This window comes from Martes martes, assembly GCF_963455335.1.
Source record: "Martes martes genome assembly, chromosome: 8".
Classification (NCBI taxonomy): Eukaryota; Metazoa; Chordata; class Mammalia; order Carnivora; family Mustelidae; genus Martes; species Martes martes.
Genome location: NC_137895.1, coordinates 3,093,006 through 3,106,645, shown reverse-complemented (window position 1 = coordinate 3,106,645; position 13,640 = coordinate 3,093,006). Strand labels below are relative to the sequence as shown.

Below are 13,640 nucleotides of genomic sequence, written 5' to 3'. Positions count from 1 at the left end.
GGACCCGTCTCTGACCATCGGGTTGTGCTTCCATCTGCGTGGATTTCGTGTTGGACCTTCTGTCCGTATTTATGAGTGAGATTTGCCTGTGTCACGGGAAGCCCTTTTAATAATGGGAGTGAGTAGAGTGGAAAGATTCTGGGATGTGACGGTCACTCCGTTCCTGGGCCACTGTGGCCGCGTCACCTAGCTTCTTTGAGGCTGCTCCTCAGTGACACGGCGGGGATGGCCCCGATGGACTCGGGCTGCCGTGAGGAGCACGCAGCACCCGTGAAGGCAGCCGGTTCACGCTGAGGCTGGCACAGACCCCGAGCTCCGTCCCGGACGGACGTTCAGGGCGCGTGTTTGTGAGCTGCTTCTGGGAGGAGACAGGTTCGGAGAACGCTAACAATGGAGATTTCTCTCCGCTTTCTTCCTGTAAACCATAATCAGAAAACAGCCTTGTGCAGGAGGAGAGGCCCTGGGAACATGACGGTAAACATTACATTATTGGTGTTCAGATATTAGGTTCCTGCTTTTCATAATATCCTCAGGGTGCGGGGAAGATTCGCCGTTTTCCGAGATTCCGCTATAAAGTGCGAGTTATTGCTGGTACCGTCCCCCGATTATTCTGTACTTATTTTACTTAGACTGTAGTAATTGGAAAAAGATTAGATGTCAGGACTTTGTATTTTGTTGATTATATTACCAAAGTCTCTTTAATCGTTTCTTTTATTCCTGGCATTAATCATGAGCTCCTGTTACAAGTGCCTAATGGTGGATTCCTAACTTCAAGGAAAGAAGTAATTACTTCGGTGTCTGTGGGATTGACTGAGTGTTGATATACCTGCAAATTGAAACGTGTTCTCCAGCCGTTCGGGGCACCTGGCTGAGACACCGGGGAGGCACAGAAGGTTCGCCGGACTGCAGGGGCCGGTCCCTTCACCACTGTGTCCGGGCTGAGCCCTCTGGTGCCCTCGGGCGGCTCCACACCGGCGGCTCCGGGCCCCTGTGCCCATGGCCAGGTCTGCCCCGCCGTGGGTGCTTGTGGGGATACTGTATTAGTCTACCTTGAACCACATGGTGCAGTGTGAAGACAAGCGTATCTCCGTGACATAAGCTCTTCCAAAAGCAGCCCCGAGCAAAGCACCTCGTGTTCGCAAGCAGTGAGTGGTGAGAGGGAGACGGGATGCAGGAGCAGGGAGCACTGGGCGGTGTTGGCGGTGGGGACAGATACTGGCGGGGGCAGAAGGAGAGAAGTAGTGGGAGGGAAGGAGGGGGTGTGTGGAGGGGAGCCATGCCCCTGGCCCTCAGCTGCCCCAAGGAGGAGGTGTGCGGTGCCCCACCTGTCCCATGGTGGCTCCGGGGACACTTGCCATGCGTTTAGCCACTGTGCACTCTGTGTGGCTTCGGTGTGGACACTTAGCTCCGCTGGGGTGGAGGTCGCTTGGCGTCTCTGGTATACTGAGAAATGTACAAGGAACCTGAAATCTTTCTCACTTAGCTTTGCTCTGGCTTCATTTACGAGGCCCCTCCTGTCCCCGGAACCCCGACGGAGCGAGTCCAAGCCTCGTGAGGAGTTCGCTGTTTGTAAACCTTGTTTTCTTTGTCCCTTTCTTGTCCGCAGAGGAATTGCGGAAGTTGAGCTGGTCCGGAATCCCGAAGCCGGTTCGTCCGATTACCTGGAAGCTTCTCTCAGTAAGTGTCTGGGGGCCTCCCACAGCGCGGCCTGGCCCGGGTGTGGCCCTAACCCTAGCCCTGTCTTTGCAGCAGGGATCCGGGCCTTTGCCTGAGCTCGGGTGACATTTCCCATCCTTTGCTTCATTTCAGGCTTGGTTTGACAAGGCTGGCAGAAAATGAGGAGAAGTAATTATTTGTGACAGCTGTATTCTTTTTCTCTGATTTTATTATTCTCAAAATCTTTGTAATATTTTCAAACCTGTGATAGAGAAAGGATCCATCTTAGAAGACTTTTTCAATTCTTAGGAATCCATCACAGTGAAATACGTTTGACCAATTTTTTTGTTTTTTAATGTACTTTAGTAGGGGTGTAAGGGGAGAAATTGATGCTTAAGTGTCTGTGTCTCCATGGTGGAGGCTGGGGTTCCGGCTCCTTACTCGGCTCTAAACTGCCCGACTGTGGAGACTGCTGGAGAAGGCCCGGTGGGCGGGTGGGGTGGCCCTGGTCTTCACTCGGGTTAGTGCCGGAAGTGAGCTTGGCCCTGCTGAAAACTTGGGAGTCGTTTATAGACAGTTTTCTTCTCTTTCCATTTTTAAATTATTTTTGGAGCTAAATCAGTAGGGAACTCAAAGTGTTTACTCTGAATTGGGTCTGACTTCCAGTATTTAAAAGACTGTTTCTTGCTAATGGGTCTTAATAAATTTGCAGCTTAGTATCTCGTAATCCTAAATGCAGATGCCTCTCAACAGTGAATATTCATCGATTAAATAGTCTCTTGCAATTAAAATTAGACCTGCTACAATTGCTTATGTTTCTGTTCGGTGTCTGTTATTTTAAGCATTCATATCTACTTTTCCAAATGTCCTCTACGATAGCTTACAAGCTTTTTTGGTAGAGCTGTAGGAAGTTTGTTTTTTTTTTTTTAAAGATTATTTATTTATTTATTTATTTGACAGACAGAAATCACAAGTAGGCAGAGAGGCAGGCAGAGAGAGATGGAGAAGCAGGCTCCCCGCTGAGCAGAGAGCCAGATGCGGGGCTCGATCCCAGGACCCTGAGACCATGACCTTAGCCGAAGGCAGAAGCTTAACCCACTGAGCCACCCAGGCGCCCCGAGCTGTAGGAAGTTTTGACGATAATTTGTTGAAGAGCTTATCGTGCAGTTTTGTGTGTATTCAGGTTGTGCTGCCTCTGGGTGGGAAGCCTTCATGAATGATTCTGTCCCGTTCCTTTCCTTCCGTTCTCAGTCTGTCTGCGTTGTCCTTGAGCTACCCTGTGTGCGATGCCCGGTGGCCGGCTGGGCAAGCGTGTGACCTGGGCCTCAGTGGGCAGGGGAGTGGAAGGGGGTCTGTCGGTCTGAATGGGAGGGTGGGTGCAGGAGGGCAGCGTCTGTCAGGAGTGTTGGGGATGCAAGGGAAAGGAGGTCCGGGCATCTCAGGCACGTGTATTCGTGTAGCCCGTTAACTGCAGGGGCCCCTTGCCCCGAGACAGAGGGGAATCAGATCCCAGGCCTCCCTGTTAAGAGGGGCTGGGTCAGGTCAGGGCTGCAGTACCGGCTGGGATGACAGGGTGGCGATGCACGGGGCGCAGGAGGGGAGGAAGGGCGACCGCACAGCAGGGGCGTACGTGCCGAGGCTGGGCTTCCCCTTCCCGGGGTCTGCAGGTGCTGTAAGGTGGGAGGCTGGGGACCGGGAAGGACAGAGATGAACTTGTCAGTTCTGGACCTCTTTTAGGCTTGGGTTGATGGATCAGTTAAAAAGAAGTATTGGGGTCCATGAGCAAAAAACCTGTCTTTCCAGAGTGGCCCGGGGGCAGGGAGGGCGTCACCAAGACAGGGAGTCACGGTTCCAGGGCAGTGCAGACTCCTGCGGATGGCGGGCCAGGCTTCTTGGGGAAGGTGGGGTGCTTCTGGAGCCTCTCGAAGGATGTGTTGGTGTCCTTGGGTCGGGGAGAGCGGGGAGGGTGCTCAGCCTGTGGGATGCAGCTGGGGTTGGACAGGCAGGAGCCGGGGTGAGCTGGCCTCCCAGAGTGGCAGGCGGACTGCTTGGATTAGGGCGGGGGTGGGGCACTGGGGGGAGCTAGGGACGGGAGCAGGTCAGGACGTGAAGGGCTTCAGTGAGGGGCGAGGAGGCTGTTTCTGGAGGGGGAGAGCCGGGAGCCTCTTGGAAGGTCTTTTGGCTGGTGCCTTCATTCATTTGATCAGCATTTCTCCAGCACGTTCTGTGTCTCTGGCACTGTGTTTGGTGCTGCGAGATAAGAAGGGAAGAGGACCAAGTCGCTGTTCCTTATGTGGCCTGCAGAAGGAGAGGGGCTTCCCGCCTTTCTCTGTCTCTCCAGGACAGACTAGGGTTTCACCACACGGGAAGGAGCCCGTTCTCTCAGGAGTCTGGGGCCCCAGGGCCCTGCTCGCCCCGGGGCTCTTCCTGGGCCTTTTCGCTTGTCTCAGAGCATCTGTCCAGTGCTTGCTGTGCACTGGGCTGTGCCCACGCACGGGACCCCTGCAGAGGCTGGGATCTCTGAGTGCAGAGTTGCAGGAACAGGTGGGTCGGTATCGTGACCACAGTCTGGCACCAGGAGGGGCCTGTTGGAAGGAGGGGCTGGGCAGCTGGGACAGGGAAACCTGGGCAGGGAAGGAGGTGCAGGTGGGTGGGACTCAGGCTGCTGGAGTAGGAAACTGGCTGCTTCTTTGGCACTGTGCTCACTCATCATTCAGGGGCAGGTGCTCATATGCCTCCGCCGTGCTCTGGGCCAGCACTGGTGAGCCTTCAGGTGCCCCCAGACAGCCTGGGGAGACAGATCCGTGCACAGTCATTCTGCGCGGTGCTGTATGCCCCGAGGGTAAGGATGGGCTCAGGGCATCCAGGGGCAGGGAACCCACCAGGTTGAGGGGTGTGAGTCAAACAGGGGCATGAACGGGTTGGGAGGAGGAGGTCAGAATGGGGGGGACCGTCATCTCCTGTCCCCTAATGCGGACCCAGGAGCCACCTTCTAGCTGCTGCTTCTCCCCTGGTTATGCCCAAGCAGACGTCTTGAGCATGTTTTCTGTAACGGAAGATTTGGGGAGCACAGCGAAGGATGCTAATCACTTATTTCTGATGTGGTGAGTGTTTGCCATGCATCTGCCCTTGGCCGAGGCCCTTTGCAATTCCTGGGCCACAAAAGGATCTTGGAAAATAGTGGGGAGAAAACCCAGCATGCATTTCAGGGTCATGGGGGTGTGGAGAAGGGTCCCCCAAGTTACGGTCACATCTCAGTCCCTCTTGGAATCCGAGGCTTCACGTTCCCCTCTCCTGGGGAACTTTTTGCAGATCTTGGTGTCTGGGCCCACAGAGCACATTGGAGCCTTGGGGTAGACTGAGGCATCAGGGTTTGTGCCGATTGCAGCCTGCCCCAGGCTGGGCAGGGGCGGGGGCGACGGCAGCAAGGGCAAAGTGGCTTTGGGCTTTGGGCTGCCCTCTTGACTGCAGAGTTTTCGTTCTGGATGCATGTCAGTGTCTGGGGAGCTGGGGGAACTACTGATCTCTGGGGTCCCCAGGGACTCTCACGTGTGCCCAGGGCTGGAGACAGCTGTTCTAGAACGTGAGGGTTCCATGTGGGGCAGGGCAGGGAATGCACTGACCAGCCAGGAGACAGGACCCACTGAAGGCAGTACGCCTGGGCTGAGGTGTCTGGCTTGACCGAACGCGTACTGTCCCGGAGGCTCAGCTGAGCGGGTGCGGTGGGTGGCTCGGCACAGCCCTTCACTTCCGGGACCCTGAACCCAGGACCGAGGAAAATCTGTCATTTGTCCGGTTGAAAAAGACAACTGGAGCTGCACTTGGATGGGATTCTGCCGCAGGACCTGGCGAACTGATGACTTTTCCCCCAGTCTGTCCACGGTTCGTCCTTAACGCGATCCTGTGGTCTGTCGAAGGCACTGTTCTTAATGGATGAGTAGGAAATGCTCCTTAATGGAGAGGGATGGGAAACGTGGCTCTTGTCCTTTACGGAGGACTAACATGTACTCTAATCTGGGACGTGTCGTTAAACCACCATTAATGCGATTCAACATCTAAATTCCATGCAAGCACGGCAGTAACTTCTTAGAAATGAGTGCTGTAGAAAATCGTATTTTTGGCTCATTTTTAAATAACTATTTCAGAAACATTGAACAAAAACTAATTAAATGTAACATTTATGCTGGTGAGCAGAATGGTTAACAGTGGTCTGTGAGGTGCTGGTGTCACCCTGTTTTCTTGTGGTGTGTCGAGGGGGGTTCACACCTGACCCCGCGGGAGGGAGCCCCTTGAAGCGTGTGTCACGGGAACAATTTTGATAAAGTGTATGCAGGTATTATTGTTTTACATTTATGATTAGTGTTTTTATAGCATGCTAATATGGCAATTAAGTTTTCTGTAGTTCTGTCATTTAAAATTCATTGCATACTTGAATATGTTTCATTCGCATAATTTCCAGTCTGGCTTAATTATCTGAAGGCCCCAACTTGCACACGTGTGTTTTCCTTTAGGGATGGGAGTGTCAGGAGTGTGTGTGGGGGGGCTTTTATTGCCTCTGTTCCCGTTATGACATCCTGGCCTTTTAGAATTTCTCTTCTTAATAAGTGAAGTTAAAATCTGGGAGTAGGGAGGAGGGGTGAGTCTTTGTTCACTAAGAAGCCTATGGTGGCACCGTGTGTGATGGGTGGATGGCCGCCCACACCATCCCAGGCTCATACCCTTCGTTGCCCCATGGCTCTGGGTGGAAGGCGGCCCGGGCCTGGCACGCAGGACCCCCCCACCGGCTGCTACACACGTGTCCCCGCTCCTCACCTGCCACTGCTCTGGCCTTGCCGCGAGGCAGCCTGGACATGCTGCGCTCGATGCAGGCGTGTGTCCTTTCTCAGGGCATCTGCTGTGTTTCTCCCTCTGCACTGCTGTGTTCTCCAGCACCAGGGCCGACTCCAGACTGATCCAAAGCCAGCCCAGAACCGCGTGTTGATACTTAACTTGTCGCACGGTAGCTCAGACCTCTTCCTCTGTGGGCCCCCAGGACTGGGGCGCTCCTGGGGTATGGTGGTCCCGCTGCACAGCACGGCAAGTCTGCACTGAGTATCCGTGCTGTGCCCCGCGGGACTCTGGTGTGGGGGGCTGGGGGGGCAGAGACCGCATGAGCGCAGGGCGAGAACTCCTGCCCGCCCTACCTTGGAGTTCCAGGTCTGGTGGGCGGAGGCAGGGCAGGCCAAGCCCGTGCATCAGAGCAGTGGAGAAGCTCCTGGAGTTGGGGGAGGTTGCCGAGGTCAGAGTGGTGCCTCGGCGGAGGGCGGGCAGGTGCAGCGGGACGTGCGCTTCAGGCTGGTGCACCCCGGGAGAGGTGTGCATTGTGCCTGCTCCGTGCCTGTGCGCGCGGCTGCGGTGCTGGGAGCCGAGCTCCTGTGACGATGTGTGCACGCCGTGGCTACGCATTCTTCGGCTGCTCCGCTGTCGCGGGGGTAGGGGAGGCACCGTCGTTGGGGAAGGGCCGCCGCGGGCCCTTGCGCACAGACCTGAGGAGGGCCGGGGCCAGCCCTGCTGCCAAGGTCGGGGGCCACTCTGCCGCAGCGGCCTGGGGCGCACAGGGTTCTGTCGCAGCGGCTCAGCCACGCCTGCTGGTGCCCAGCAGCCTGCCTCTGAGCCCCAGGCCCAGGGAGCTGGAGTTCAGAGAGAGACCCTGACCTCGGGAGCCAGAGCCGCTGGCGCCAGTGTGGGGCGGGCGTCCGCCTCCGGGCAGGGCCACAGTCAAAAGCCTTGGCTGCTTCCAGAGCTCCGTGTGCGGCTGCGCTCAGCACCACTGCCTCCTGGTGCCCAGCCCAGCCTGCGAGGGTGCGAGGGCCCTGGGACTCGCACGGAGCTCTGATCGGGGTGTGTGTAGATGACTCCATAGGCTGGGGACTTGTTCCCTGAGTTTCTGTGAATTGAGCCAGGTGCCCAGAAGAGGGCTGGCCGCACTGTGCCCTCCGGCCCTGTGATGCTGACGAAACTCCTGAGCCATGTCCTTGCTCTAAGTGGAATAACACCCGTGGGCCCCCGAGCGGGATTGAAGGCCGTGCCGTGTGTAGCCCGGTGCCTGGCGAGCAGCCTGTGGCTGTGGCGACTTCAGGACGGGTACGTGAGTTTCTCCGGGAGATGACGGGCACTGGAGGTAGCGGCAAGGTCAGGTTGGCGCGCTGGGTCCCGGTGGTTCTCGAACCAGTGGTCTCCAAAGGCATCTGTGGCGTGATGACGCTGTGTCCTCTGTCAGGTCTCGCCGGCCCTGGAGTGGCCGGCCCCCCAGCAGGGGCAGGGCTGGGTACCCGACAGAAAGAGTGCCCTGTGTTGGGTGATGCGGCCGCGTGTTCTGGATGGAGCTGGCTGCAGAGGCCTGATCGTGGAGGCGCTCGGGCGGGGTGCTGGCCCCACAGGAGGTCACCGCTCAGCCACAGGGGGTCCGGGCATGGTCTGAAGGTGAACTGTGCAGGCACTGAACGTTGGGTACAGGAAATTTTCTTACAAAGCAATGAGTAAAACTAATCATAAAGGATTAATAAAAGGGGCTCCATTAAGGTCAGGAACTTGTCTTCATTAATGGGGAGGAAGGCAAGGCCAGGAGGGAGGAGGAGACACAGAGGACCCACGTGCCGACAGTACAACAGACACACACAGGTGAGCACAGGCGAGGGGAGGACCTCATGGAGAACGGGGCTCCACTTCCACACGCATTTCTCAGACGAGGACACGCAATGGCACCTGTCAGTCTTCTGGGAATTACAGATTAAAGCCCCCTTTTAACCGCGATCTCGCGGGCCTATTGGGACGGCTAAGATGAAGACTGACGGCACCAGTGTCGGCAAGGGTGTGCACGGTGGGTGCCTGCGTGCGCTTCCCGTGGGAGTGCAGTCACTCTGGAAAATTCTGCAGGAAGCTCTGTGAAAGGGAGGCACAGCCAGGGGTCCTCCTCCTCGGTATGTATCTAATGAGATGCGTACCATGGGCCACAAAGGACGGGAACCGAGTGTTTATAACAGAGGGGTAGTGACCCGAATGTCTGTCAGCGGTAGCGTGGGTTTTGAATGTGGGAACACGCAGAGCTTCTCCTAACGTGTCGCAGAAATGAGCGACTTCTTCAAATGTAATGTTGAGTTTAAGCAGCCAGACAGAAAAAACGATCCCGCTTATATGACGTTCAGAAGTAGGCAGACGGCGTTAGCGGCCAGGGTTCAAGCTCCAGGGAGGAGCTGAAGGGCGGTGATTGGGAGGCTCCCAAGGGGCCTCGAGATGGGGTCAGTTCATGGTAATTCTGCACATGTTTTGGGTGAGTGTGTGCACACACACGTTCTGTTTTGGTATCTGTTTATTAAGAAGAAGCTTAATGGTGTGACCCAAATGTGTTAAAAGAATTGTGTGCAAGAGTGTAATTGAGAACAGAATAGATGGTTATGGAAGCGCCTCTAGGAAAGAAAGGGAACAGAGGCATCCGCACAGCTGAAAAGCTGTGGCTGGCTTCAGGCCCACGTCACCGTCAAGGCCACGGCTCTGAGCTCAGCCCTCCTTCCGCTCAGCCCTTCACGGTGCGCCTGCAGCCCGTGCTTCTCCTGAGTGGTCACAGGGCGGCTGCCACAGCTTGTCTCTGCGCCTACGCTTTTATTAGTATTACTATTAAAAGATTTATTTACTTATTTGAGAGAGAGCATGTGGACACAAGTGGGAGGGGCAGAGGGAGAGGGAGAGAGAACTCAAGCAGACTCCCTGCTGAGTGCAGAGCCCGACGCGGGGCTCGATCCCAGGACCCTGAGATCATGCCCTGAGCCGAAATCAAGAGTCAGAGGCTCAGCCAACTGAGCCCCCCAGGCGCCCCGGATGTGGGAGCATTCTAAAATCAAGCCAGAAAGTACCATATAGGATATATTTCTTCATCCGTTCCCTTATTGCTCATACATGTACTCGCTTAATAAAAATGTGACTGTCACATGGCGGGTGCAGTGAGGGGCTGGCTCGGAGCAGGTCTCTTGCTAGGTGCTGCTGGAGCTCTCGGGGTGACTAACCCGCCTCGCGTGTCCGGCCAAGCTTCCGGAAGAAACCCCATCGAGGAGATGCTCGGGGGATGAGCAGGACGTGCCCCGGTCAAGCTGTAAAACATCTGGGGAAGAAGCAAGGAGAGAATCTTTCTTCCACAGAACAGAAGCAGCACTAAATAGAAAAGAAGAACTTTACAAGTTGGACATCATGGAAATTAAAACTCCTGCTGTTTGAGACAAAAAGACAGGCCACAGATTAGGACAATATCCTCATCATGTGTATTTCCTGTGTCTAGGCCCCAAAATTGTGTCTAGAATATGGAGCCGTAAAATGCACTAGAAGGACAAACAACCTGATTTAGAAAACGGGCAGAGGATTTGAACAGACACTTCACCAAAGAAGAGAAGCGGGGCAGGTGGGCGCGTGCATGCGTTTTGGGGGCGCGCGTCGTTCCCAAGCAGGGACATGACGTCAGAGCCACTCGGTAGAACGGCTGATCCTGTTTCTTTAAAGGTTCTTTTTTAAAGAGATCTTGTTTTTTAGAAGGTTTTTTTTTTTTTTTTTTAAAGATTGTATTTATTGGACAGAGTAGGACACAGTGAGAGGGGGGCCACAAGCAGGGCAAGTGGGAGAGGAGGAAGCAGGCTTCCCATAGAGCAGGAAGCCCGATGTGGGGCTCGATCCCAGGACCCCAGGATCGTGACCTGAGCTGAAGGCTGATATTTAAGCAACTGAGCCACCCAGGTGCCCCTGTTAAGTGTCACTTATGGTTTGCTTTCCTCTTTTTGTCTCCCTCCTTCTCGTGCTCATCTGTTTTATTTCCTAAGTTCTACATATGACTGAAATCATATGGTATTTGTCTAAAGATTTTATTTTATTATTTTTTAAAAGATTTTATTTGTCAGAGAGAGAGAGCGAGCGAGCACAGGCAGAGGGAGAAGCAGGCTCCCTGCTGAGCAAGGAGCCTGATGTGGGACTTGATCCCAGGACACTGGGATCATGACCTGAGCCGACGGCAGCTGCTTAACCAACTGAGCCACCCAGGTGTCCCTTTATTTTATGTTTTAAAGTAATCACTGTACCCAACATGGAGCTCGAACTCACAACCCTGAGACCGAGAGTCCCATGCCCCACCGACTGAGCCAGTCGCGCACCCCCAGAACGGCTGATATTTGGAGAAGGACACTACTCCGTGTCAGGAAGGGCGTGGAGCCCTGGAGACTCTCATCCACTGTTAGCTGGAATGGGAAACCATAGGATCGCTCTGCGGAAGGTCTGGCAGTTTCCTAGGAAGTGAGGCGCGCCTGCACGTGAGCCAGAAAGTCCACTCCTAGCTATGGAACCATGAGAAATCCGAGTGCGTAGCCATGAAGACCTCATACGAGAATATTTATAACAAGCCTTATTCATAATAGCCCCAAACTAGCACCAGCCCAGACGTTCAGCACCCAGGAAGCGGCCCACCAGGGTGCCCGTCCGTCCTGCGGAATACTGCTCTGTAAGCCAAGGGGGTCGCCGCCGGCTCGCGCTTCCGTTCGGGTGAACTCAGACCACAGGCTGAGTGGAGACAGAGAGTGGGCCCCCAGATGATTCTGTGTCCGTGACGTTCTAGCCCAGGCCTCAGTGCTCCCTGGGCTCTCTGCTCGCGAGTGTGGGGGTGGACGGCTGTGGGCACAGGGAGGGTTTGGGGTCACAGAAATGCCCTCTCGCTTCACTGGGCTAGTAGGTACACAGCTCTGTGCGCTCATCCGGGGTCACAGAACTGTTTACTTAAAAGGGGCACATTTTATATGTGCTATGTCAGTAATGTTGATTTAAGAGGGAGAAACAAAGAAATAAAAAGCATATAAGATACCAGGGCTTGTGGCCCAGAGTCTGGGCCCTTCATGTCCCCCCGGAGCCACCTGGCCTGTCCGGATTTGACTTGACTTCCTGGACTGGGACTGCGGCTGCCGGGCGCCCAGCGGTCTTTGCAGAGAGGAGAACACTTGCATAGGCGACAACCTGTACGTGTGTGTGTGTGTGTGTGTGTAGTACATACACACGTGTGCGCAGGCCTCTGCCGTGTGTATGTGTGAGCAGGCACACGCACACGTGTGTTCTCTTGGTGTCAGTCTGTGCAGACCTCGGAATCCTGTGGGGCACAGGAGGCATTTGGAGCCAGGGGCTCGTGTCAGTCCTGCTTCAGCGGAGCAGGAAGCCTCAGCCCGCCTGGGGGCTCTGCTCTGGCGCCCGCACCGTGGCCACGTCCGCCTTGGCTGGCCCGGCACAGGCTGCGCGCATCCAAGCTAGCGGAGGCCAGCTAGCTGATGTCCTTGACATCTGTTTCTGTTCTCACAACTCATGCCTGCTCCCCCGTGTCCGGTTTCAGAGCGCCACGTCAGAATGGCGAATCCGGCACTAACCGTGCGTACTTTCTGTTTTTGTCCCTTTTCTCACCCAGGGTTACCTTCCTGCCAATGTGGACCGAAGACCAGCCACTCTCCAGAGAAAACAGAAAGAATATTTTGCTTTTATTGAGCACTATTACGACTCTCGGAACGATGACGTTCACCAGGACACCTACAGGCAGGTGGGCTCCTCTCCTATGTCTCGTGTTATATGAAGAATTTTAACTTGGGGATGATCGGTAGGAGGGAGTGTTCACTCTAGCATCTACTCGGGTCACAGGTTAGTGTTTTCTGATGGTTAAGCTTGAGATAAGTAATAGTGTGCTTCTAATAGTGGTATTACTATAACCATAATAGTGGTATGCGTATCTCTGGCTCCTTTTACGAAAGGGAAAAGGGTGTTTTTAATTGGAGTTATAAAACGTGCCTGACATCCCTCGCCAGGACCCAGAGACCTGGCTCGGGAGCGGGGGCCCCTCTTGGCTCCGTGAGCTGCTGTCCGGCCTGAAAGCTCGGGTTGATCAGAGCAGTCTCCGTGGGCTTCGTGGGCTCTGGGCCCCCCGAGGCACTGAGGGATGGGCCTTAGTCGGATGAGAGCTGTGCTTGTCAGCTGGATTCGGGGGCACATGGTTCAGTCCATAGCAACACGTGTGGCCACTTAATAGTTTCTGCTGTTTAGTTTAATGCAAAATGGGTATAATTATGGCTTCTTGAACAGTCCATTGACAGACAGTGTGTATAATGGAAAAAGTACTTAAAATTGATTTACAGTTCACAATACATTCAGAGTTTGCTATTAGAATAGCTCTTTGAGGGCTTTGTCATTCTCTTTGTAATATGTGAGAATTCAGAATGGTTTGTGCTGCATTCATTCATTCATTCTCTTATTTATTTTTGTGCTGCATTTAAACAAAAAGGTAGTTTTTTTTTTTTTGAAAGATTTTATTTATTCATTTGACAAAGAGAGTGTGTATAAATAGTGGGAAGGGGCAGAGGGAGACAGAGAAGCAGGCTCCCCACTGAGCAGGGAGCCTAGGGCGGGGCTCCGTCCCAGGACCCTGGGAACATGACTTGAGCCGAAGGCAGACGCTTACCTGACTGAGCCACCCAGGCGCCCCCAGGAAGGTAGTTCTTAACTGGTAGCCCTGCCTCCGGTTTCGGAGATCAACGTCTGACTTTCCTGAGCCGTGTCAGTACCTAATATTTCCTTTTAGAAGTCCTACTTCTAGGAGAGGGAGCCTTGCCAAATTTTTCTGCCTCAGATGTGGGCTCGCCGCGTCTCCTTGTCATTTTGGTGTAGATCCTTCATGTCTGGAGACGGGCCTTCCCTCTGACGGGTCCCCAGAGCTGCTTCCAGTTGTGCGGGTTCTGGGGTAGCGTCTTCCTCGTGGACGGGGTACGGTGGAGCTTGGGAAGAGGGCGTCGTGCTTACACGAGGACCAGGAAGAGGGCAGGCAGGAGCCCACTTCTGTTGCCCCCCCACCCCCCGGGGCGGCGCCCCTCTGCCTCAGGGCCCCTCTGCCCCTCTGGCTCAGCCTCAGCCTCTCCTGCGTGGCTCCCCGGGCACGAGAAACTGATTTG

At 54.8% G+C, this 13,640-nt stretch overlaps 1 protein-coding gene across 2 annotated transcripts in view; it reads left to right on the top strand.

Annotated features, from left to right (window-relative positions):
- Positions 1 to 13,640, top strand: part of TBC1D22A (TBC1 domain family member 22A) — a 308,080-nt gene that overhangs the window by 81,503 nt on the left and 212,937 nt on the right. For both annotated transcript variants that reach the window (XM_080811153.1, XM_080811152.1), the window contains exons 5-6: positions 1,607 to 1,677; positions 12,113 to 12,241. In XM_080811153.1, the coding sequence (XP_080667279.1) occupies positions 1,607 to 1,677; positions 12,113 to 12,241 (200 nt within the window). The remainder of the gene's footprint in view (positions 1 to 1,606; positions 1,678 to 12,112; positions 12,242 to 13,640) is intronic.